This window comes from Opisthocomus hoazin, chromosome Z (assembly GCF_030867145.1).
Source record: "Opisthocomus hoazin isolate bOpiHoa1 chromosome Z, bOpiHoa1.hap1, whole genome shotgun sequence".
NCBI classification, from domain to species: domain Eukaryota; kingdom Metazoa; phylum Chordata; class Aves; order Opisthocomiformes; family Opisthocomidae; genus Opisthocomus; species Opisthocomus hoazin.
Genome location: NC_134454.1, coordinates 35,667,196 through 35,693,454, shown reverse-complemented (window position 1 = coordinate 35,693,454; position 26,259 = coordinate 35,667,196). Strand labels below are relative to the sequence as shown.

General features: G+C 43.6%; 1 protein-coding gene across 1 annotated transcript; it reads left to right on the top strand.

Annotated features, from left to right (window-relative positions):
* Window positions 1-12: 12 nt before the first annotated feature.
* Window positions 13-26,259, top strand: PLAA (phospholipase A2 activating protein). The gene is made up of 14 exons (XM_075410832.1): window positions 13-208; window positions 2,102-2,295; window positions 3,660-3,760; window positions 3,842-3,962; window positions 4,296-4,463; window positions 6,560-6,695; window positions 7,199-7,368; window positions 8,311-8,468; window positions 9,403-9,622; window positions 10,696-10,764; window positions 12,307-12,378; window positions 19,850-19,951; window positions 21,839-22,003; window positions 22,846-26,259. The coding sequence occupies exons 1-14, from the start codon at window positions 60-62 to the stop codon at window positions 23,409-23,411; spliced, it is 2,391 nt and encodes a 796-aa protein (XP_075266947.1). The 5' UTR covers window positions 13-59; the 3' UTR covers window positions 23,412-26,259.

Sequence of the window (26,259 nt, the reverse complement as noted above, 5' to 3'; positions counted from 1 at the left end):
GCGCGGCGCTTTGCGGCGGCGGCTGGTGCTGTGTCAGGGCGTCGCAGCGGCCTCGCGCCATGGCGGGCGAGGGCGGCGGGTACCGGCTTCGCTGCTCCTTGGTGGGGCACGGGCAGGACGTGCGGGGTCTGACCCGCGGCCTCTTCCCCCAGGGCTGTTTCGTCTCCGTCTCTCGGGACCGGACTGCGCGGCTCTGGGCTCCTGACGGGTAAGTGCTGGGCCGCGGCCCGCCCTCCTCGGCTGGGCCGCGGGCCTGGGCAGCCGCTCCGGGCTGCGCTCGGCGGGAGAAAGGGCGCGGAGCTGCAGCCGCCGGGGCCCCGCCCGCGGCTGCTCCTGCCCCGGGCCTCCCGGCCGCGTCGGCGGGCGTGTGCCAGGCGGGGGCTCTGCGAGGGGCTGCGGCGTGCTCCAGCGGCCGCCTGCCTGCCGAGGCTTTGGCGCGCTGTGTGGACGCTGGTAGCACCTGCAGATCTGGGCGGCTGTTTCCCGGGCGGTGTGAGGGTTCTTTCCGCCTCTCGGTGCCAAAGTAACCGTGCTGAGTGACAGCGCCGCGCTTTTCACAGCCAGGCGGTGTGCTTTAAGTCCTGTCAAAATACTCTTCTTCTCTCCCTTGCTGAGCAGCCTTCTCTCAGCATAAAATGAAATATGAACAAAAAGCTGCGCAGAAAATTTACATCCGCAAAGACATTGGAAGAAGGAAAAATCAGCATTGTTTTCTCTGGTGTTGATGTTGTACCGCGCGGTGTCCTGCTGGATTTGTCTTGCCGAACTCGCTCAGTGACCTTTTCAGCACTTTGGTGTGAGGAGAAGTGGTACTGGCGAGCGGTGGGAGTAGGAGGCGGTGGAGACGTAGGGTATTGCCGGAAGCCAGAGGACATACCTCCTCACCTGTCCGTAGTTTCACATTGTGAACTGCATTCCGAAGTTGTTAGGCACAGGTGTTGTTTCCGCTGCCTTCCAGTGAAACAGAGATAGTTGGCAAATTTGCCTGAATCCCCAAATGTGTGTTTAAATTGATCTCTGTTGCTCTGCAACTGAGGGGAAGGAAGACTAATCTCGTTAAGTGTGTCTTGTTAAATATCTCATCCCAAGGGGAAGAACTTAGTAAATTGTATAGCAGTGTATGGCGGGAAAGGAAGTTTAATTCTAACCCATAATTTTTGAGGGCTGTGTGAGGAAGACATGGGTAACTTACGCAGAGTCGTAGCGTTGGTAAAGATTATAGCTCTCTCATTTGAAGACTTGGATTACAGTAGGCAGGGTTCAGTGGGTAAGCAAACTGCTTTAGGTTATTTTTGTTATGTTAGGTAAATTTTACGGGAAGATACGTTACCTTCAGCAGAGAAGGCATTTTAGAATTTCAAAGAGTATCATGATTTCCCTGCATCTTCCAAGCTTTCCAAGCACTAGAGCATAAAGGAAGACAATGTGATATGATACACTACTTTTTTGGGGAGGGAAAATAACCAGGCACAGAAAGGGAAAAAAAAAAAACCCAAACCAAACAAACACCACCACAACCCACGCATTTTTTGTGAGGGGATAAGTAGCTTTTTCCAGTTAGTGCTGTAACTATTGAGGGTGGATCATGGTGAAGAAATAAGGGTGCTGGTTGAATCAGTTATGATGTGTTTAACTATTAAGCTTCTACAGTGCTCCTAATTAAGAGCCAGTGAATAGATTTGACAGGCAGTAAACTTTCTTCATGTATATGCTCTGTTACTGTAGGATGTACTGGGGTGCATACCTGAGTCATGAGACTCAAGCAGAAGACTTCCTGAAGGCAAACTGCAACTGCTTCTGATCAAATTGGGCACAGTGTTTGCCAATGAGCAGGAAAAACCAAAACTGAGTCCTTCCAGGCCTGCCATTACTGAAAAATAAGTGGAGAGCTTTAAATATTGCTTACAGGGTTGGAATGCTGGGATATAATTTTTCTCTTGAATTTTTCATCTTTTCTAGTTCATCCGTAGTATTTATTCAGCACAATACAAGCGTAGTTATTAATTCAAGAGCTGGAGTATGAAACACCTCTTGTTATTCTGTGCCTCAAATAAGTACTGTTTCTGTCATGACTCTGAACTGATTTATCGTATATGTTTAGTCTTAACAGGGGTTTTACTGAAATGCACTGTATGAGTGGCCACTCAAATTTTGTATCTTGTGTGTGCATCATACCTCCAAGTGACCTCTATCCTCGTGGGCTGATTGCAACTGGTGGCAATGATCATAATATTTGCATTTTCACAGTTGACAGCCCAGCTCCTCTTTACGTCCTTAAGGGTCACAAGAACACAGGTGCGTAATCATTTTATTTTGGAGTTTGTTGCATAACTGTTAACGGGATCTTAGAGAGGAAATTAATTGATAAAACTCAATTTTTATTTCTTTGATGCTTAAAATAGCAAATTTTTAATTATGGCCTCCGTAAATAGAATGTTATGATCTCAATTCATGCAGTAACTTCATTGAAAAGGCTTCTAAGTTTACACTGATGAATGCTTGAGCTTTTACCATATGTGTGAACACATGGCAGTTTACAGAATGATTACCCTTTTGTTAAATGTTGCATTTTTAAGAAGCAGCTAATTTAGTTCTCCATGTTTTAAGCTTAATTTCAAAGTTGATGGAAGTAGAAAAAGTGAGCTTCCTAAATAAACAAACTTTCACTGACCATTTTGTTACCTAGATGAGGATCTAATATTAGTTGCTGTTCTAAATACATAGTGAAGACTAAAAGGTCACTGCAGAAATTTCGTCTTTCTTTAGTCAGGTCAGTGAAACATGTCACATATTAAACCAACTTTGTGTGCCTTTTCTTGAACTATGTAATAAAAGATTCAGCAATTTTAATATTAGCTTACTAAGTTTATATTTTTGTGAGCTGATAGAGTATTAAATAGATCTTTGAACAGTCTAATCATGCAATTATAGGGTGTCATAAATAAACATTTAAAGCCTTGGAGGTTTTGGGGCTTTTTTAAACTGTGTTAAAGAATGGTTGCGAAGACCAGTTTGACAATACCCTGGACTGCTGAGCAGTACCAGAAATTTATTTGTGTGTGATAAACCTGTCTTGTTTTTCTTGTAAACTTATTAGTATAACCCTATTAGCACTGTATGTTTTTAGTTTTGTACCTCTGTATTACTAGAGCATATGCAGATTATTTTTTTTCTAAATCTTTCAATGTCACCACATTTTCTTAGTAGTAGTAATTTGCCTTCCAGGAAAATGAGCGAAGTATTTTTTGTACAAAATCCTGCTTCTTGAGGACATGAATTAATACATGTTGATTAAATCTTGGCTTTCTCTGTAATCTTAAAAGTAAACTTTTGCATTAATTCTGTGTCTTGACTAGTTGTCTAACCTGCTTGTAAACATATTCTAGTCTGAGAAGAGACCTGGTACTAAGAGAAATTTTAGAATATGAATGTCAAAAAGATATGAAATTTTGTTATCTCAGATGAAGAGATTTTTGAGCAGTTCCTTTGTGCAGGTTGCAGTGCAACTACCATTCCACTTAATTCTTCCCCAACTCCTTAATGCTAAATATGCTACTAATACCAAGTAAATCTCCTTAAATACATGTCTTTACATTTCTGGCATGAGATTGGTAGCAGTGCAGGAAACTTGTCCGTGCTGATTTGAACGTTCATTCCAGTTTGCAGCCTTTCATCTGGGAAATTTGGCACATTATTAAGTGGATCATGGGACACGACAGCCAAAGTCTGGCTGAACGACAGATGTATGATGACATTACAGGTATGAAGTTTCTCTGCATGGATATAAAATGGGTACTCTGAATTTGATTCTGACATGTCTAATGATGTTGTTTTTTTACAGGGTCACACAGCTGCAATATGGGCAGTGAAGATACTTCCTGAACAGGGATTAATGTTGACTGGTTCAGCTGACAAAACTATTAAACTGTGGAAGGCAGGCAGATGTGAAAGAACATTCACAGGTAAATGTTGCTGCAGTTGGTAATTTTATCGGGGTCATGTGCTCTTTTAAGAACAGAAAAAAATTAAAACGCCACAAAATTGTAGACAAATTGAACAATTTGTAGGGAGGATTTTAAAGTTTCTCAAGTTACATGCTCAGAAATCGCATCACTTTTAAAAGAATTAGTGGGGGTTTTTTTTCAGAGAATAATGACCAATTAATTGCCATTTTTTTAAACTGCTCCCATAATGAAGATTGGTTGCCAGGATTTAAATGTGAACTAAATAGAAATGGTGTACTGCTCCTGATGGAAAGAACAGCTACATTAAACATTTTTCTTTCCTTTATAAAGGACACGAAGATTGTGTGAGAGGTTTAGCTATTCTCAGTGAAATGGAATTTCTTTCCTGTGCTAATGATGCTAGTGTTCGAAGATGGCAGATCTCTGGCGAGTGTCTGCAGGTGTATTATGGACACACAAATTATATATACAGCATCTCTGTCTTCCCTCAATGTAAAGGTAAGATTATTTTTGTGTCTGTTGCCCAACATTCCTCCAAAATTAAATGATAGGGTAGGCATTCTGTGGAGCTGCCACAACTAAGGAACTTGGGTAGCATTTCACAGAATCACAGAATGGTAGGGGTTGGAAGGGACCTCTGTGGGTCATCTAGTCCAACCCTCCTGCCGAAGCAGGGTCACCTACAGTGGGCTGCAGAGGACCTTGTCCGGGCGGCTCTTGAATATCTCCAGAGAAGGAGACTCCACAACCTCCCTGGGCAGCCTGTTCCAGTGCTCCGTCACCCTCAGAGGGAAGAAATTCTTTCTCATGTTCAGATGGAACTTCCCATGCTTCATTTTGTGCCCATTGCCTCTTGTCCTGTCGCTGGGCACCACTGAAAAGAGTCTGGCCCCATCCTCCTGACACCCACCCTGAAGATATTTGTAAGTATATGTTAGGTCCCCTCGCAGCCTTCTCTTCTTCAGGCTGAACAAGCCCAGCTCCCTCAGCCTCTCCTCATAGGAGAGATGTTCCAGTCCCCTCACCATCCTTGTAGCCCTCTGCTGGACTCTCTCCAGTAGCTCTTCATCTTTCTTGAACTGGGGAGCCCAGAACTGGACAGAGTACTCTAGACGGGGCCTCACTAGGGTAGTGTAGAGGGGAAGGAGAACCTCCCTCGACCTGCTGCCCACACTCCTCCTAATGCATCCCAGGATGCCATTGGCCTTCTTGGCAGCCAGGGCACACTACTGGCTCGTGGTCAATCTGTCATCCACCAGGACACCCAGGTCCCTCTCCACAGAGCTGCTCTCCAGCAGGTCCGCCCCGAGACTGTACTGCACTTGCCCTTATTGAACTTCATCAGGTTCCTCTCTGCCCAACTTTTCAGCCTGTTCAGGTCACAGTGAATGGCAGCACAGCCTGCTGGTGTATCTACCACTCCTCCCAGTTTTGTGTCATCAGCAAACTTGCTGAGGGTACATTCTAACTCTTCATCCAGGTCGTTGATGAAGAAGTTGAACAAGGCTGGACCCAGTACTGACCGCTGGGGGGACACCACTAGTTACCAGCCTCCAACTAGACTCAGCGCCGCTGATGACAACCCTCTTGAGTTCTGCCATTCAGCCAGTTCTCAGTCCAATCCATTTAATTTACTTCTTTCCTTTAGCATAAGTAATTAAAAAAAATTGTGAGTCCAAATCACAGCAGAATTGCTCTGGCAGTAGGTGAGATGAAAGGTCCTGAGTTAGGCCTAATTGTAAGGATTAAGTGAAACTTAGGCAAAGCTTTCATCCAGGTTGCCATCTGTATTTCAGCCCTGTGGCAGGGCACTAAAATGATAATGCGCATCTTACTAGTTTGAGATACGTAAATTTAGACACTTCCACAGAAAGTTTTCAAAGTATGTTATAAAGAGTATAGGTTAAGAATTGTATGTGTGGGGCTTAATTGCATTTGTTTTCAGAGTTAGAGGTTTAGAAGTTAGAACTAACTGTTGTAGACAGTTGCAGAAGAAATTCCAAGTCAGTGACCTTTTTGTGGTGTACGGGACACTTGCACATTTGCTTAGCCAGTAAAGTGCACGTATACTAGTGGGGGCGTATGTTGTAGATCTCTTCACCTTAAAATTACTCACTGAGGAGTTTATAGACTTTGGAGAGTGCTTTATGCATGTTTCCTGAAAAAGTGGGCCTACCGTGCAAAAAATCTGAATTTAAAACAATGTGAAACTATGCAAGTGTAGTGTAAGATAAAACAGTGATGGTTACAAATTCTTTGTTTAAAATTCATTGTTTAAAAAAATATGTGGTTTAGAATTCTTTATAAATTCTTTGTTTAAACTCTTGAAAGGAGGGAGGAATCTTTTGTTTGTCTTGAGCATAGTTTCATTCCCTGTCTGGCTGCTTAGTCCTCAATTTATGCACTCTTTTTTTTGACATGATAACTACGCAGTGGTTTTCTTTTAGCTCTCGTCTTGCAATTGAGAGAAGTATTAAATTGTATGAAGGTTCTTTTACTGTTCTAATTTTTAGATACCCAGTTGCGGAATGGCATGTAGTATCACAGTACACTAAAAATATACTTTAAAAGTTTTTGTATCTTTTTCTTTTCAGATTTTGTAACTACTGGAGAGGATAGATCTCTTAGAATCTGGAAACAAGGGGAATGTGCTCAAACAATCAGACTCCCAGCTCAGTCTGTATGGTGCTGCTGTGTGTTAGACAATGGTGACATCGTAGTTGGTGCAAGGTATCCAGATTTTATTCTCGGTGTGTTTTTAGATCTAAATCTGCAAACCTGTGACGAAATCGTAAGCATCAGTTCGGAGATCATTTTCATCTATGTTTAAAAACACAGGCATCAAAATGTGTGTTGGGATTAAATTTAAACATCTGCTATGTTTCATCTAAAAAATTATTCTGTTAGTGTGAATTGCAGAGGTAGAATGAGTTCTTTACGGATGTGATAAACCCTGAATAGACTGAGAATGGACTTACAAGTACTGTATAAAGAACCCTTTTGATTGGCATATCCTACCTTGATTTTAAAATTATACAACAGATAGGGTTACCTGCTTAAGTCCTTCCCTGGGTGTTTTTAGCTTGAGAGGGAATTCCTTTCATAAAAGTAATTGGGAGGGATTGTTAGAAATAATGATGGTTTTTCATGACATAGAAGTCACCGTGATAATGCATGTAATCATTTTGACATTTAAAATGGTATTTTTCTTTGAATGTTTTCTTTTCATTCAGTGATGGAATTATAAGAGTGTTTACAGAGTCTTTGGAACGTACAGCAAGTGCTGAGGAGATTCAGGCTTTTGAAAATGAGCTTTCCCAAGCATCCATTGACCCTAAAACTGGTGATTTAGGAGATATTAATGCGGATGACCTTCCTGGAAGAGAACATCTGAAGGATCCTGGTAAGTTATTGTACTTCTGTCATGTTAGAGATGCTTCGAAATCTTGGTTCTGATGTATTGAAACTTACCATAGTTTCCAAAATTAAGGCTTTGATCACTTGCAATACAGTTACTGAAGAAAACAGCTTAATTTTGCTCTTGTATCCTGTCATTGATTGTTTTGGAGGCAAGACTCTAGTTTAAATATGGTTTGGGTTTTTTTGTAGACTAAAATGGTAAAAAATATTTGCCTTACAAGACAATTTATATACAGGTGGAATTCAGGATGCTGCAGTGTGTTCGAGATGTTTTGCATCTGTGAAGCCAGCTGTGCCAATAGTATGAGACAGTTATGTAATTTTCAAAAGGACTACTCACTGTGGAATTTTTTTGCTAAAAGAGAAGTAGATGCAAACTTTCTGCTTTAGCTTTTTGTATGAAAAATTGTTTGTCTTGAGTGAATCAGTTCACACTTTCCAGGCACTTGGGAGATTACTGAGAATACAGTGGAAGCAGTGGTAGTTGCGTTTACACTTAAATAGACAAATACTTTTTCCCAAGGCAAAGTAACCAGTGACCTCAGCCCTTGGCTCTGATCAGCAAGTGGCATAAATCTTACAATCATATGAAGCTTTCCATCTTGTTAGACCATAGGAGAGTATCACCTTTCTTGATTGTCATCTCCCTGGGAAAATGGTAAACTTTTGAAATCCCTGACTTAAGGATTGCGTTTCCAATTTAGTCTCGTGGCAGATAGCATTACCATACTTGTAAGATGCTGTTGTCAAGATTTCCGCTGTTATTGTGACACGTAGTATCTAGTCACTTCTTGTGCTGTGACTTTAAATGTTGGTGAACTATCTTTTCATCTTTAAATCTGAGCACTGGTGGAAGACTTTTTTGTTTCGTAAAGTAAATCGTATTCTTGAATTTGTCCAAACTCCTAAACACTCCTGTCTACAGGAACAAGAGATGGACAGACACGGCTTATTAAAGATAATGGAAGAGTAGAAGCGTATCAGTGGAGCGTTAGTGAAGAAAGATGGATAAAGATTGGTGATGTTGTTGGGTCTTCTGGAGCCACACAACAAACATCTGGAAAGGTTTTATTTGAAGGCAAGGTATGTGCAAACTTGAACTGCTTTTATTTCTTCCTAAGTAAAACGCCTAATTTACCATTAAAAATTTATTCCAGTCTTTGTTCAGATAAAATATAATTTAGAAAATAGGTGTTTGTTGGTACTTTTTTGTCATCTGTGATCTGTTAAAACTCAGAGGTAGAAATATAAATAATTACTACTTGCTTTATTACTTTTGAAACACATTTTGTAAAACAAGCAAGCCAATAGAGAGAAATTATTTTGGAGAAAGGTAAACTACGAGTAGACAAAAGATCATGTTCTCTAGTATTTATTACTAATATCTTGAAAAGTTAGCTTTAACTTTCTTTCCAAAGGAAGTGAACTGTGTGATTTATAATGCAAGGCTTACCTAAAATACTAGGTAACAGGCTTTCTGTACCCTCTTTCTACAGTAAGTTTTGAACGTAAAGACAGATAAGCTGAAAAGTGTTTCCTTTATAGAAATATACACACAAAAGTCTGCCTAGTGCCACCACAGAAAGGATGCTTTTGAGGTGCTTATCTCTAATATGGTTTAAAGAAACTGTAGGAATTTGTTGGGTTTTAGTATTAGAAGTATGCTTTTAAGACTGAAGTTTTCTGAGGCATCCAAGTGCCCTATGGCTTTGCAGGCAGCCAGAGCTGTCCATGAGAGTTACCTGATGCATGTGGTCTGTAATATATCTGGACACGCATTATCATATATGTTGTTCTAGCCTGCTCTTCTTGAGACAGAGAATTCTGGAAAACACAGAGTGTAGTTTAAGTATTTTTTTACTTGCAGCCTGTGTAGGAGAGTATTGTTGATAAATACTGCTACTTCCAGATTGTAAGTTTTTAGGCTTAGTCCTGGGCCATTATTATTCTGCATTTGATACATCCTTGTGTAGAAAGTGCTAACAAACTTCTTATTTAACTTTTATTTTGCTTAAAGGAGTATGACTATGTTTTCACTATTGATGTAAATGAAAGCGGACCTTCCTACAAACTGCCTTATAACATCACTGAAGATCCTTGGCTGACTGCATACAACTTTCTGCAAAAGAATGATCTAAATCCTATGTTTCTGGATCAGGTGGCAAAGTTTATTATGGACAACACTAAGGGACAAACACTGTTGAGTACAAGTGCTCAATTTTCAGATCCGTTTACAGGTAAAAATTGTAAAGTGAAATGATGACATCAGTCACTCTTCCCAGGTTTTGTGTCATCAGCAAACTTGCTGAGGATGCACTCTGACCCATCTTCTAGATCGTTAACAAAGATATTGAAAGGACTGGACGCAGTACGGACCCCTAGGGTACACCACCAGTGACTGTCCTCCAGCTAGACATTATGCCACTGACCACCACCCTCTGGGCCTGGCTGTTCAGCCAGTTTTCAATCCACCTCACTGTCTGCTCAGGGAGACTTCAGTGTCGTAGCTCCTGCACTTCTTGTTCAGGACTTTCGTGTCCTCAGATGTTTGAGGGCAAGGCACAGATATATCTGACAATAAAAGTATGAAAACTTGACAAATCTATGAAGCATTTCTCAGAAAAAATCTTCAACAAAATTTTAATCAAGCCAATTTTATTTTTCAGCCTAGTTTTTCCCCAGTGCCAGAAAACTCTACTCTTCGTCTCTGAAGAGATGTCTAGGTGCTGTTAAGGCATTTAACAAAATACAAAAATTTAGCTAGAGAATTAGCTGAACCTGAGTGAGGTACATATGTGACCCTTTTTCAGGCAGGAAATGGAGCTAGAATGAGTTAATTACTTGTAAGTTGAACTACGTTAATCAATTACATCCTGCTTATCACACTTACAAAATAGTTTCACAAAGATGAAGTTAGGAATAAAATGTCATTAAAATAATTGAGCTAAATGTTTTTCTTGCAATGAACAGAAACAGAAATCAAAATACAGGCCGTTAGTTGGGTTCAGATGTAACTCGTGGAGCTGCAGACATCTGAACTTACGCAGGTACTTTTGATTTGGCTATGTCCAAATGTGTGATGTGTACGCCCTCAAAAACAAATTTCTGACCTTCAGATAACTTGGTAGAATTTGTTCAGCACCGGGGAACTTGGGTGTGTAGGATCACATTTCTTACAATGCCACAATAAACACTAAGACGTATTTGATGTTTGGCTTTATTTTTGGGCTGCTTCTGTCTGAAGAGTGTTCACATTTTAGTAACATCAAGCTGTGTGTAGTAATCATTGTTTTTCTTACTGGTTCGCTAGGTGCTGGTCGTTATGTTCCAGGCTCTTCATCTGGATCAAGTACAGTACCTGCAGCAGATCCGTTTACAGGTAATGTAAGATTCATAATCTGTCTTGCTAGCATTTAAGATGCATATTTTGTCGTATTCAGTTGCATTCAGTGTTTGGCTCCAGACCACTGTTTCTTGCAGTTCTCCATTCAGGGCAGCAGTGTGAGACAGACTGATGCTGCTGAAGCATGTCCAGATCTGTGTAGTAGGGGAGAACCTTCTTCTGTCTGGACTGCCTCATGTCACTCTGTCCTCCACAGCAGATGAATAAGGTCTTAAACCTTATGTTTTGTCAGACTCATATGCGTGGCCAACACAGGAATTGGTATATTCGTAGAAGTAGTTTTCTTTTTTCCTTATTAATCCCTTTTTCTTATTACATGTTCTTTATTAGTACCTTCCACTCTGAGTTTAGATTCTAACTCTCCCTGGCATAGCTAGTTTAAAGTCTCCTCACTAGTTTCACAAGCCTGTTTGCAAAGACATTCCAGCCCTGCTTTGCAGACTTATTCTATCCTTCACCAGTAGCTCTTGCTCCTCAAAGAGGGTTTTGTAGTCATTGAGGCCAAAGTCCTGCCTGTAAAGCCAGCCATGCAGTGAATTGCTGAACCACTTGAGTGCTTTCTACTGAAGTGTTTCTGTTTTGCTGGCTACATCAAGGAAACACCAGCTTGGCCCTTCACGTTTGCCCCTAGAGTTCTCTAATGACTTGATACTCTCCATGACTTCCTCAGCAATATCATTGCCCATGTGGAAGAGTAGCAGGGTAATAGTCTGAAGGCCAGGCAGCCTTGGCAGTCTCTCTGCAGCATCCTGGTACCCAGCAGACACCAACCTCCCAAGACACGAGGCCATGTCAGTAGATGGGTGCCTCCATATCCTGCAGGAGGAAGCCTCCCATCAGTGCTGCTTGCCTTTCCCTTTTTGCAGACACGAGGTGCAGTCTTAGCTGGCTCTGATCCGCTGTTGGGTGTTTGTCCACATCAGTGTCAGAGCACTGTGCCTGTTCTGCAGCTGCAGACCTACAGGTGGAACAGCAGCGTTTTGTGCTGTTGCCAAAAGGCACAGCCTTCAGCCTTCCCCATCTTGATTTTCTCCACTCCTATTCTGCTGTGGTCTCCAGCTGTCTCTTCTCCCTTGCTTTGTCTGGCTCAGGCTGTGGTCTCTGCAGATGCAAAAATGCGTCTGGGGCCTCAGTGCCAGGACAGGAGAGGCCAGTGCTAGCCCCTGGCACAGAGGGAAGCCAGGCCTGGGCAGCGACGCCCTCTCCCTGGAGCTTGTCATGGATAAGGTATCTGCTGTGTTGGGGGCTTTGGCACTACTGGGTGCCAGAGGCCATGCCAGAATGTCTCCCAGCTGTGGGTCACGTAGCTTGCGAATGCCATCAGCACCACTAGTACCACCCTTGTGCATAGACACATTTAATCCTTACATTTGGGGAAGTGTTGGAAGACTTCTTTCTAATGACTGTAGTGCAAAACAACACCTTTAATAGTGATGTTTGAAAACTAGTAACTAAATAGAGGTATACGTTACCTCTTTACCGGTGGTGGTGTTTGAGAAGCCTAATGTCTCTGTTTAGGTGCTGGTCGCTATGTTCCTGGTTCAGCAGCAAATGCATTAGCTCCAGCGGGTGGGATTGATCCATATACAGGTAAGAGATGATGTCTGCTAATGAAAAGCATCCCTGATCTTTTGCTTCGCTTTTTCCTTTGGTATGGATTCTATACTCATGCAAATTTATACTTAATTAAAAATAATGAGCAGATTGAAGCTGCTCATACTCTGGAAATTATTCAGAAAAATGGATGTCCTGGGTTTGGCCAGAACAGGGTTAATTTTCACCGGAATCCAGGAAGGGGCACAGCCGGGGGGTGGGGGCTGACCCCACCTGGCCAAACAGAGCCCGGTATTCCATACCATGTGACGTCACGCTGGGTTCCGGTGGGGGGGGCGGTGCGGCGGGAAGGCACGCGCGGCTTGGGCGGGCGCAGCGCCGGTCCGGTTTCGGGAGAGCGGCTGTTGTACGGTTCGTGGTTGTGTTTTCTCCTTATCTGTATCGTTGTTGTTCCTGTTTTCCCTCTGTTTGCTGTTCTGTTAAACTGCCCTTATCCCGACCCACCAGTTTCTGCCTCTTTCTTTCCATTCTCCTCCGCACGCCGGCGGGGGGAGGGGCGGCCGCGTGGCACTTTTGTTGCCGGCAGCAGCTGAAACCAAAACATTTAATTGGCGCCCAGACGTGGGGCAGGGATAACGGCAGGGCTGAGCAGCGGGTGTTAAAACTGCTTTCTTACATTTTGTTAAATTTTGTTATACGCATTTTTCTGTGTTAAAATAGTCGCCGGTAAAAATGTTTCTGTCTTTCATCAGATGGCTGTGGTTTTTGAATCCGTACTTGCTGTACTTGTTCCCTGTGGTGCTGTTCATCATCGCGGGGAAAAGGATCAGGATTATGATTTTACTGTACTGTACGATGTCGACTTATGCACAGTGATGTTATCATGTCATGAAATTAGGCTTGTATTTGCATGCGGCACTGCGGTCATTTCCGTACCTCGGGTCCTATGTCTTAGAATTTGTGAATAATCAAACCCAGTCTGTGGGGAAAACCGAAGGGGATACCTTCCCCCACTCTTTCGACCCCCCCTCTTTCCCTCAGGCTGGTCCTAACGGCTTTTGAGAATTTCGAGTACCCGTGGGATGCTCAGGCCAGCACTCTCCTTTTGTTTTGCCTCCTGAATGGGTTTCAGCTTTTGTTTAGGGTTAAGCAAGTCGTTAAGAACATCGTGCAGAGACCTGCCCCGGGGCCGGATAGCTGTGAGTGGCTGGGTGTGTGGGACAGCATGGGCAAGTACCTAGGGCAGTGGACACCCCCGATGTTTTTTAAACTCACCCCTGAGCAAGTACAGAATCCGGAAAAACTAGTAAAATATCTGCAAAAAGTGTGCTGCCACCCTGGGAACTCCAGAGAGACACAGATCACAGCAACGTGCTGGGGTCTGGCCCACGCCTACCGAGCCCTGTTCAACACTGTTCAGTGCCCTAAAGGGGAAAGGGGGGGAAACGAAGCGGCAGGCGCTGCGACTGGCACTGCCCCCCCAGCCGGCCCTGCAGCCCCTCCAGCCCAGCAGGCAGTCACAGCCCCCCCGACCGGCACCACGGCTGCTGCAGCCACTGGTGTGGTCCCGGCTCCCCCGGCGGGCACGGCAGCTGCTGCAGCTCCAGCAGCAGGCACAGTGACTGAGCCCAATGACCAACCTGTGCCGGTTGCAGTCGCCCCCGTAAAATTAAAGAAAGATGCAAAGAGAGCAGATCGCTCCGGGAGGGATGACAATGAGCCAGGGTCATCACGGGAGATAGAGACAGAGATCATCACCCGGTCCCTGTCCCTGAGCGAGCTGGGAGACATGCAGAAAGATTTCAGCCGCCACCCAGGCGAGCACATTGCCACCTGGCTGCTGCGGTGCTGGGATAATGGGGCCAGCAGCTTGGAATTAGAGGGCAAGGAAGCCAAGCAGCTGGGATCCCTGGCCAGGGATGGGGGCATTGACAAGGCCATTGGGAAAAAAGAACAAATCCTCAGCCTCTGGAGGAGACTTCTGTCAGGCGTGAGGGAGAGGTACCCCTTCAGTGACGATTTTGTATGCTATCCTGGCAAGTGGACCAATATGGAAAGGGGTATTCAGTTCTTGAGGGAATTAGCTGTGCGGGAGCTGGTTTACTGTGACACAGACGATGAGCAGGTACCCACAGACCCAGATGAACTCCAGTGCTCACAATCCATGTGGAGGAAGTTTGTGCGGAGTGCACCCTCCTCGCATGCCAACTCACTGGCAGTTGTAAACTGGAAAGGTAAAGACGTACCAACAGTGGACGAGGTGGCTGTCAGACTCCGCCAATATGAGGAAAGTCTCTCTTCCTCCCTTGTCTCAGCTGTGGAGAAACTGGCCCGGGAGGTCCGACAAATGAAAGAGAGTAGGTCCTACTCCCCACCTGTACGGGCCAGTGTCTCAGCTATTAGGGGCAAGCATTTCCCTGCTCAGGAGAGGGAATACAGAGGCTACACACCACGGGGCACCCTGTGGTTTTACCTGCGTGACCACGGAGAGGACATGAGGAAGTGGGATGGAAAACCCACCTCAAGTCTAGAGGCACGAGTACGTGAGTTGCGAGGTAAAACAATCACAAAAAGGGACTCTGTTAGGAAAAATGCCGCCCCAGTTTCCAAAAGCCAGCTCTCCAGACCAGGTAGACAGTTTGACCTTGATTCCGATCCTCTGGAGGGGACCTCCAAGTCATTTTTACAGCAGGTGAGCAGCAATTTCTCTGACGAGGATTAGAGGGGCCCTGCCTCCAGCCAGGTGGAGGAAAGGGACAACTGTGTTTATTGGACTGTGTGGATTCGGTGGCCTGGCACGTCAGATCCACAAGAGTATAAAGCTCTAGTGGACACTGGTGCACAGTGTACTTTAATGCCATCAGAGTTCAAAGGGTCAGAGTCCATTTGCATTTCGGGAGTGACAGGGGGTCCCAAGAGCTGAGTCTACTGGAGACTGAAGTGAGCCTCACTGGGCAGGACTGGCAGAAGCACCCCATTGTAACTGGCCCCGAGGCTCCGTGCATCCTTGGGATAGACTATCTTAGGAGAGGCTATTTCAAGGACCCAAAGGGGTATCGGTGGGCTTTTGGCATAGCTGCTTTGGAGACGGAAGAAATTAAACAGCTGTCCATTTTGCCTGGTCTCTCGGAGGATCCTTCCGTTGTGGGGTTGCTGAGGGTTGAAGAACAACAGGTACCCATCGCAACCACAACGGTGCACCGGCGACAGTATCGTGCCAACCGAGACTCCCTTCTCCCCATTCATCAGCTGATCCGCCAGCTGGAGAGTCAAGGAGTGATCACCAAAACTCGCTCACCCTTTAATAGTCCCATATGGCCAGTAAGAAAATCTACTGGAGAGTGGAGACTGACAATAGACTACCGTGGCCTGAATGAAGTCACACCACCGCTGAGTGCTGCCGTGCCAGACATGCTAGAACTTCAATATCAGCTGGAGTCAAAGGCAGCCAAGTGGTATGCTACAATTGACATCGCTAATGCATTCTTCTCCATCCCTTTGGCAGCAGAGTGCAGGCCACAGTTTGCTTTCACCTGGAGGGGCATCCAGTACACCTGGAATCGACTGCCCCAGGGGTGGAAACACAGTCCCACCATTTGCCATGGACTAATCCAGACTTCACTGGAAAAGGGTGAAGCCCCAGAACATCTGCAGTACATCTACGACATCATTATATGGGGCGACACAGCGGAGGAGGTTTTCGAGAAAGGGGAGAAAATAGTTCAGATCCTTCTGAAAGCCGGTTTTGCCATTAAGCGAAGTAAAGTCAAGGGACCTGCGCAAGAGATCCAGATTTTGGGAATAAAATGGCAGGATGGGCGTCGTCAAATCCCAATGGATGTCATCAACAAAATAGCAGCTATGTCTCCACCAACCAGCAAAAAGGAAGCACAGGCCTTCCTGGGTGTTGTGGGTTTTTGGAGGATGCACATCCCAAATTACAGCCAAATTGTGAGTCCTCTGTACCACGTGACCCGGAAGAAGAATGATTTTGAATGGGGCCCTGAGCAACGACAGGCATTTGAACAGATTAAACGGGAGATAGTTCATGCCGTAGCCCTTGGTCCAGTCCGGTCAGGGCAAGATGTTAAAAACGTGCTCTACACCGCAGCCGGGGAGAATGGCCCAACCTGGAGTCTCTGGCAGAAAGCACCAGGGGAGACTCGAGGTCGACCCCTGGGGTTCTGGAGCCGGGGATACAAAGGATCCGAGGCCCGCTATACTCCCACTGAAAAAGAGATTCTGGCAGCATATGAAGGCGTTCGAGCTGCTTCAGAAGTGGTCGGCACTGAAGCACAGCTCCTCCTAGCACCACGATTGCCGGTCCTGGGCTGGCTGTTCAAAGAGAGGGTCCCCTCTACGCATCATGCCACCGATGCTACGTGGAGTAAGTGGGTCGCTCTGATCACCCAGCGCGCCCGAATGGGAAACCCCAGTCGCCCAGGAATTCTGGAGGTAATCATGGACTGGCCAGAAGGCAAAGATTTTGGAACATCACCAGAGGAGGAGGTGACACGTGCTGAAGAGGCCCCACTGTATAACCAGTTGCCAGAAGATAAGAAACAGTATGCCCTGTTCACGGATGGGTCCTGTCGCATTGTGGGGAAGCAGCGGAGGTGGAAGGCTGCTGTATGGAGCCCTACACGACAAGTCGCAGAAACTGCCGAGGGAGAAGGTGAGTCCAGCCAGTTTGCAGAGGTGAAAGCCATCCAGCTGGCTTTAGACATTGCCAGTGGAGAGAAGTGGCCAGTGCTCTATCTTTACACCGACTCTTGGATGGTGGCCAATGCCTTGTGGGGGTGGCTGCAGCAATGGAAGAAGAACAACTGGCAGCGCAGAGGCAAACCTATCTGGGCTGCCCCATTGTGGCAAGATATTGCTGCTCGGCTGGAGCAGTTGGCTGTAAAAGTCCGTCACGTGGACGCCCACGTCCCTAAGAGTCGGGCCACTGAAGAACATCAAAACAACCACCAGGTAGATCAGGCTGCTAAGATTGAAGTGGCTCAGGTGGATCTGGACTGGCAACAGAAGGGTGAACTCTTTATAGCTCGGTGGGCCCATGACACCTCGGGCCACCAAGGAAGAGACGCGACATACAGATGGTCTCGTGACCGAGGGGTGGACTTGACCATGGACACTATTGCACAGGTTATCCATGAATGTGAGACATGCGCTGCAATCAAGCAAGCCAAGCGGGTAAAGCCTCAGTGGTATGGAGGACGATGGCTAAAATATAAATATGGGGAGGCTTGGCAGATTGACTACATCACACTGCCACAAACCCGCCAAGGCAAGCGCTATGTGCTCACAATGGTGGAGGCCACAACCGGATGGCTGGAAACCTACCCTGTGCCCCATGCCACCGCCCGGAATACCATCCTGGGCCTGGAAAAACAAGTCCTGTGGCGACATGGCACTCCCGAAAGAATCGAGTCGGACAACGGTACTCACTTTCGCAACAGCCTCATAGACACCTGTGCCAAAGAACACGGTATTGAGTGGGTGTATCACATCCCCTACCATGCACCAGCCTCTGGAAAGATCGAACGTTACAATGGGCTGCTAAAAACCACTTTGAGGGCAATGGGGGGTGGGACTTTCAAAAATTGGGATACCCATTTAGCAAAGGCCACCTGGTTGGTTAACACCAGAGGGTCCACTAACCGGGCTGGTCCTGACCAGTCAAAACCTCAGCGCCCAGTAGAAGGGGATAAAGTCCCTGTAGTGCACATGCGGAACATGTTAGGGAAGACGGTTTGGGTTAGTCCTGCCTCGGGCAAAGGCAAGCCCGTCCGCGGGATTGCCTTTGCTCAAGGACCTGGGTGTACCTGGTGGGTAATGCGGAAGGATGGGGAAGTCCGATGTGTACCTCATGGGGATTTAATTTTGGGCGAGAATAGTCCATAAATAAATTGTATAAAGTTAGTTGTTAAATAACCCTGTCACTGTCTGTTATCACTGTTATAATTGTTATATTTTGTACCAGTAGTAGCATAGTAAGAATCGTCCAGATTAAAGAAGGATGGACTTTTTCGATGAAAACCTAGCAGAGCACAGCAATGATGGAACTGGACCTGGTTTTCAACAACTGGCATCCAGCAACTTCATCAAGATCAACATCTCCTGCAGACTGTGGGCACGGGCCGCACCAGATACATCAGCCGTGAGCTCCGGATGCAGCAAGTGACCGCCCATCACCACACATCACCTCCCCTGCCACGGAAGACCATTACGACAGATGGAGCCTGAAGTCATGGATTAAATGAACTCAATGGACACTTTTAGAGTGATGATCCATAGACTAAAGGAATGATATCTGGAGACAGGAGAAGTGGTGGTGATCAACTGGACAATGGGGGACCTGGGCATGACGTAGATGGTATGGAATAAGGGGTGGATAATGTCCTGGGTTTGGCCAGAACAGGGTTAATTTTCACCGGAATCCAGGAAGGGGCACAGCCGGGGGGTGGGGGCTGACCCCACCTGGCCAAACAGAGCCCGGTATTCCATACCATGTGCCGTCACGCTGGGTTCCGGTGGGGGGGGCGGTGCGGCGGGAAGGCACGCGCGGCTTGGGCGGGCGCAGCGCCGGTCCGGTTTCGGGAGAGCGGCTGTTGTACGGTTCGTGGTTGTGTTTTCTCCTTATCTGTATCGTTGTTGTTCCTGTTTTCCCTCTGTTTGCTGTTCTGTTAAACTGCCCTTATCCCGACCCACCAGTTTCTGCCTCTTTCTTTCCATTCTCCTCCGCACGCCGGCGGGGGGAGGGGCGGCCGCGTGGCGCTTTTGTTGCCGGCGGCAGCTGAAACCAAAACAATGGATCACAGCCTACATTTACATACAGGAATGGTGCACAGAGGCTTTAAAACATATGATAGTAATCTGTTTTTGAGAGGATTTTTGGTTTCCTACTAGTTAAGTTGTTGATCAGAGAAATTGATATGTATAGTTAATGGAAATTACACAATATCAGTCACTAATTCACCTGTGATTCTAGGAAATCATTATAGGTCATGGATTAAAGCTTTTCATTACTCTTTTTAAGATTTGTCTGCTACTGCATCTGACATAACTTGGTCCTATCTGCAAATCTTGCAATATATAAAAACTTTCCCTATTCATTATGAAAATAATCAAAAGATCAGATTTCAGGGGCAGGAGGCATCTTTGTTCTAAAATGACCCTTGCCATTTTCATGTCTTAACTGCAATACCCATTCCTATGAATGGCTGTGTATTTCGATCATGTAATTCAGAAATCACTGTTACCATTTTAGACTTGTATATTGAATTTTCACATGGGACAGAACAGTTTGTGAAGGTATTACTTTAAGCATTAACCCTTGAATGTAAAAATAATGTAAGGAATGACAGCTATTTGCATAAGCATTCAATTTTTTTAACAGATACTTTTCTGAGTAATGTCCAGCTGGAGAAGCTTACTGGCAGGATATTTTTCTGTGTCGGACACTTTGGTACACTGTTGAACTTTTAGTATTTTCTTTATTTAGGAATGGGTGCCTACCAATCAACTGCAGCTAAAGTTGAAAATATTTATTTTCCAAAGAAGGATGCTGTCACCTTTGACCAGGCCAATCCTACGCAGATACTGGGTCAGTGTTTTAATTTAAGGATGGTTTTATTTTTCATGTGTTTTAAGTAACTTCACTTTTGATCTTCTCAAAAAGCTAAGTGATTTCCCATAGCTTTCCTACTTTTTCTTGGTTTTGACCTCTTAAAGTTGCATTCATTGCTTTAATGGTGCATGTATTCGAAGGCTTAGGAGTATATGTAAATTTCACAAGAATTCTGTCTGATACAGGATATCCACTTTTTTACCCTTGGCTTGTATCTGCTGTTGTTTAGCGTCTTTTTTATCAAACTGGTACATATAAATACTGTACTTTTTTTCGCCTAGCTGCTCAGTATGCAGGTCACATGCAAACCCTTTCTGATTTTGCTCATGAAAGTTTTCGTTCACCAGACAGCCATACAGTGTAATCTATGAAGTTTTAAAGTAAGGCATTCTGCAATTTCATAGATTTCATAGATTGCAATGGCCATTTCTATATTTAAGCAGAACACTCTGCATAATAGAAAAAAAGAAAAGGGTATACAATATTAGTAATCATACACATTTTTGGTAAATATTATTATTGGCTTGTTTTTCCCTCTCTTTTCCCATGACTCATTCCTATTCTACTATCTCTTCTTCTGTGTGCAGGAGCCTTGCACTTGGCCTTGTTGAATCTCATAAGGTTCACATGGGCCCACTTCTCAATCCTGTCAAGGTCACTCTGGGGCCTTCTGTCTGCCTCCTCTTCTACATTCTACTTGCTCAGTTTTCATGTTCTGTTTAAAAATACCAGTCAGAATCTTCAGTCAGCCTCATCCTGTTTCCCTGAATTTTCTTGCACTTTGGTATGTGTTTGTTCAGGGAGAAGATAAGGGATTCACAAAGTAGAAAATCTTTTTCTGATTAGTTTTCACTAGTAAATAGGTTTAGCCTTCTCTTAGTTTTGTAGAGATTTTACAGTAAAATTTTGTCCAGAACTTTCTAAGGGGGTGAACAGCAAGACTGGCTGACTTCCACTCTGCTATGTTATAGCAAAGCAGAGACTTTTACTTAGTCTTAGAAACATATTGCATCAGTTTATTTTTGTGCCATATTCTTGAGGGATAACTTTATTAGCCACAGGATAAGTGGGTTGTTTGGTTTTTGAAGCTTAGAACCTGGAAACTGCGTTTACTGAGTTTCCTGCAGTTTTGTAACAGTACATGGTTAAATACACTTGCAAATATTATGGCTGTTAGATTTAATAATGGTATGTTTTTTTAATTTTTGAGGCCTGTAGTTGATTTTTATGCATACTATAAAACTCATAAGGGTGTAATAATGTAATGCTGCCTGCTTGTGTGTTTGTTTACATGGCCCTCATCAGTTCTGGAAGAACCACGATTGGCAGGTGCTTAATGCTAGATACATTTTAAGTAAATGCTGTCCCTTAAAATAATTTTTCCAATACTTTGATTTTTAAATTCCATTGTGATTTGAATATACAACGTGGTGCAGTCATGTGTTGCTTATGGCACTTAAATAAGTAAAAATACAAAAACTGTGATTGCACTAAGAACATATAGATTCTTTATTGTTTCTACTAATAAAAAAGAGCAGAAAAGGAATTGTATTTCAGTTATGAAAACTAATGGTCTTGTGGTTCTTTTCTGCTTTTTTGCCTGCATGTAGGCTAAGATGTGAATTCTGAATCTTTGTGTTGCAGTATTAGAAGGGGCTTAATAATAGCAATGATTGTGATTAAAAACTGAAGATTAAAAGGATGCTGAAACTGGGGAAAGTAATGTTTAAGAATCTAAAACTCCCCAAAACAATTAGAATAGTTGTAACTTGTTTGTAAAGTGCTTTTGTAATATTTCACTCAAGACCTGGATTTGTGACGTTCTAATACTAGAAAGCCTTGCCTCTTCCATTGATCTTACAGGCAAGTTAAAGGAACTTAATGGCAATGCAGCTGAAGAAAATAAGCTTACAGAAGATGACTTGATAATCCTAGAAAAGTTACTGTCTGCAACATGCAACACCTCTGCAGAAACGCCTACAGCCCAGCAGCTTCAGACTTTATGGAGAGCAGTTAACTGGCCAGAAGGTAGACACTTTGGTATTAAAAATTCATATTCTTTATATAACATTACTTAAACTGTTTTGCGCAGCTGGGAGCTGGTGATGGCCGATGTCTTCATACCTGTCAGACTCTTTGCATTGTACAATGCATTAATTCTCAGGATTCTGCATTTCTGCAGGAAAAACTGCAGGTTCAGCTTTGATTTAGTTATAAGCATGAGATACTGATAATAGACGCAAGGAGCAAAATACATTTGAAATCTGGGAAAGTCAGGGGGAACTACTGAACAAACTTTTAAGTTCAGTTTCCTTACAATGATTTCCAGCTGATCAGTTGAAGACATCTTTTTTTATTCTTTTTTCATTGCAAATTATGTTTGATAGTTGAAGGTAGTCTAAATTATTTTTTTGTCATTTTTCTTTCTGTAAGCAGTTTTGCAGCTATGCTAAACTATAAAATACAGAATGAGAACAAAGGGAGATGCTGCCTGTGTAGGGGGGTGTTCAGCCACTGAGCAGCTTTCAAAGACCTTTTGGAATTAATTACTGTATTTTGTGCTTACTTTCAGTGTTACCAGTTAGAGCTTTTAGGAAATTAAGTTTTTTTTGCAAAGCACTGTGTTTATCCTAAATTAAGGAGCATTTTTTTTGTGATTAATTGAAGTGTTACTAGAATGGGTTTGTCAATACTAGTCTCTCTGAACTTCAAACAACGTGTGCTGTACCTCAGTCTCTTCCTGCATGAAACTGTTACTGTCTGTTCCCAAAGCTAGGTGTTTAAGAATGTCTGTATGTGAAAGAAGCTTACCAGCACATCTGCACATAATGCAGTATTAACACTAAAATCTTTTTTGTTTTGTTTCTTAGATATTGTCTTCCCAGCCCTAGACATTCTTAGATTGTCTGTCAGGCATCCCACTGTGAATGAGAACTTCTGCAGTGAAAAGGATCACGTACAACTTACCGTACTTCTCCTTAAATTTCTGAACCCTAAAGGAAAGCAAGCAAACCAGCTGTTGGCACTTAGAGCTCTTTGCAATTGTTTTGTCAGCCAGGCAGGCCAGAAGCTCATGATGGAACAGAGAGATGAAATAATGACACAAGCAGTAGAAATGAAATCGAGCAGTAATAAGAACATCCACATTGCGCTTGCCACACTAACGTTGAACTATGCTGTATGTTTACATAAAGTCAACAACATTGAGGGCAAAGCTCAGTGTTTATCAGTAATCAGCACAGCTATGGAAGTTGTTCAAGACCTTGAAGCTATTTTTAGACTGCTTGTGGCTCTTGGGACACTAATCAGTGATGATACAAATGCTGTGCAATTAGCTAAGTCTCTTGGAGTTGACGCTCAAATAAAAAAGTATGCCTCTGTATCAGAACCGGCTAAAGTAAAGGAATGCTGTAGGTTTGTTCTTAATCTGCTATAACTGTTTCTCTTAGCACTTGGGAGACACAGTGTATGCACAAAAAAAAAAGATGCTTTTGTTCATATCTTGTGACAGACTGTAACTGAGAAGATACTGTGGATGAATAAACCTGATTTGTTGCAAGATACAGAGCGAATAAAACTTTTTACACTGGTTGTCATTTGACTGCTTTTCTGAAGTCTACAGTGCACAGGATCTCTGCAGGCAGTCCTTCTAAAGTAGCTCAGATCAAAATACATCACCAGGAAGTCAGAGCATCTCAGTGCTTAAAGGTCATCTGGATGGAAATGTAGGACATGGCTGTGAATCAATGATTGCCACTTCTGACGCCCACCCCAACTACATCTCCACATTTCTGCACAATAAATCTGTTTCTTCACTGTGCGGAGAAGGGGCCCTGAGAACTCAGTGGTGCTTTTTAAAATCTTATTAGCTAACACTGGTTGATATTAACCCTGGTCAAATATGCTGGAAGAAAATGGTATTTACCGAATTTTCCATCAGCTTTTTTCTGCTTCCTTTTTGAAAACTATCTATTTTACGGCTATTACTGGTTTTAACCTAAAGCTAGGTGACTTTTTGAGGGGTAGGATCTCTTAACTGCCCTATAGATGTCATGCTTCACTGCTAAAGTATCTTGTAAAATGGCTTGACCTTCTACATAAGCTTTTACATGACTTTTAACTTCTACTGCCAGGAGTACTCCACCAGTTGATAGCAAGTGTCTTGCTCTAAACTATGGTGTAAAATGCTGGATGAATTAAAAAAAAAAAAAAAAAGTCATCTTGAAGAGGGGGAGAGAAATCTAGGTGCAGAGACTGAGCGGCAGGAAGAGGCTTCTTAGAGAGGCGGTTGATGCCCCCTGCCTGTCAGTGTTCAAAAAGCATTTGGACAATGCCTGTAATAAACATGCTCCAATTTTTGGTCAGCCCTGAAGTGGCCAGGCACTTGGACTAGCTGACTGTTGTAGGTCCCTTCCAGCTGAACTATTCTGTTCTAAACTGTACAAATGTGAAGTCAAGTCTTATCAAGTAGATTTAACATAATAACTGTGGCGACTGTGAAAAGGGAAAATAATATTTTACAGCTACTCCAGCAGATATGAGATGTTCAGCTCAGAAGGGGAATGTTACCTCCTACTGCTCCTGCAAATGTTACACTTTGCTTTAGAATTAAGATGAAATTATGATGATCAATGATCAAGTTACATTTTTCATTAATAGAATAGAAAACTTGAAAAAAAGGGGCAAGCTTTTCTGGCACATGGTCTCTTCACATGATACCTGTCTGCCTCATCTGTGCCAGATGTGAAGGATTTTGTGACCATGAGCTCTAACTTTTTTGCTCCGTCTAACTGCACTGTCAGAATTACTACGTTACTTCCAGCAAACCTTGTTTCTCAGATCCTTGGTTCCACACTTACACTGTTACACTTGCAATTAATTTCCAGATACATATCCTCACAAACGGTCTTGATTATGGCCTTAGACACAGGTTTTCTCATCTGATCCATTGCAGGTACATATATAAGGCAGTCCAATAGATTATTCAGGATTTACAGCTCTTAACAATAGATAGTCCCTTCCTGGGAATACATCTAAGAAACCACCTTTAGGAATCATGTCTGTGAAATTATGTGCCTGTCTGTTGAATTTTAGTTGCCTATGATACAATTGTTCTTGAAACTAGCTTTTTAATGTTGTGCTTTTTAACTGTCTTTGTATATGTACTATTTTAAGAAACATTCTCGGTTTGTTACTGTGGGTTTGTTGTTACAGATTACCTCTTTACGTGAAAATTGTCGATTTCCCAGGCCAAAAATCAATGGTTATATTAATAAACATACTCTTGCAACTCCAAGAATTGGTATATTAAGAGATATTCCAAAATTCACTTAAATTTGCAGGAAAATGATGGGTCACAGCAAAAAAATCCTTCATCTGGGGGCTGCAGCACTATATGTTAGGCAAGATACTCGAAGCAGGCCAGGTATTTGGGTAGAAGGACGGCTGCTGCTGCAGGCTACTGCGATACCTGGCCATTCCATGACTTTGCATTGTCTGAGGGAACAGAGGCAGCGGGGGATGTCAGATTCTGTCCCCACAGGAATTGTCCTTGGGGGGTCTGTCTCCACAGAGACATGCAGTGGCAGTGTAGGCAATGGAGGTAATGTGTAGAGGAGGTAATGGGAAAAAAAAAGTTACGACACACAGCAAGATCTTAGAGCATGTTGTAAGAACTTACAACATGGGTGGATTTTTTTAATCGACACAGAAGCATGTTGGCCGTCACATGCTTTTATGTGTTTGTGCAGTAGCTTTCAGTGAGGATTTTCCCAAGCTAGAAGAACTGGGTATGTGCTAGCACAGGTTGAATGCAAAAAGAGAAACTCCTATGTTTTACAAAGCAGTGGACATTTTTTTTCTGTTTTCTCATGTATAACAAGTAAATACCCTTTTTTTGTCTGTATTATTGTGAAAATGAATAATTGCTATTGCTCTTGTTTCAAGTGACAGTGTTCTAAAACTCCATTATAGTACATGTAATCACGCATGTACGTAAACACGCAAATATATTTAAGTGTACTACAAAACCTGTTGCTGAGATCACAAACTACAAAACCTTAAGGATGTCACTGGAATGAAGTTTCCGTTTCAGTGAAAGGATGTTAAACCTGTGCCTAGGACACGTGCCAGACAGAAGGTCCGTGGGGTACAGTCTTTTGAGACCAGAGGGTATTGAAAACAAGTATGTGCCTAGCACAGAACTCAAAGCTGGCTTGCTATGTACAGCAATAAACCTCAAGTAAGTTGATCTGTGTGCCAAGTGCTCCTCATTTGATTCATCA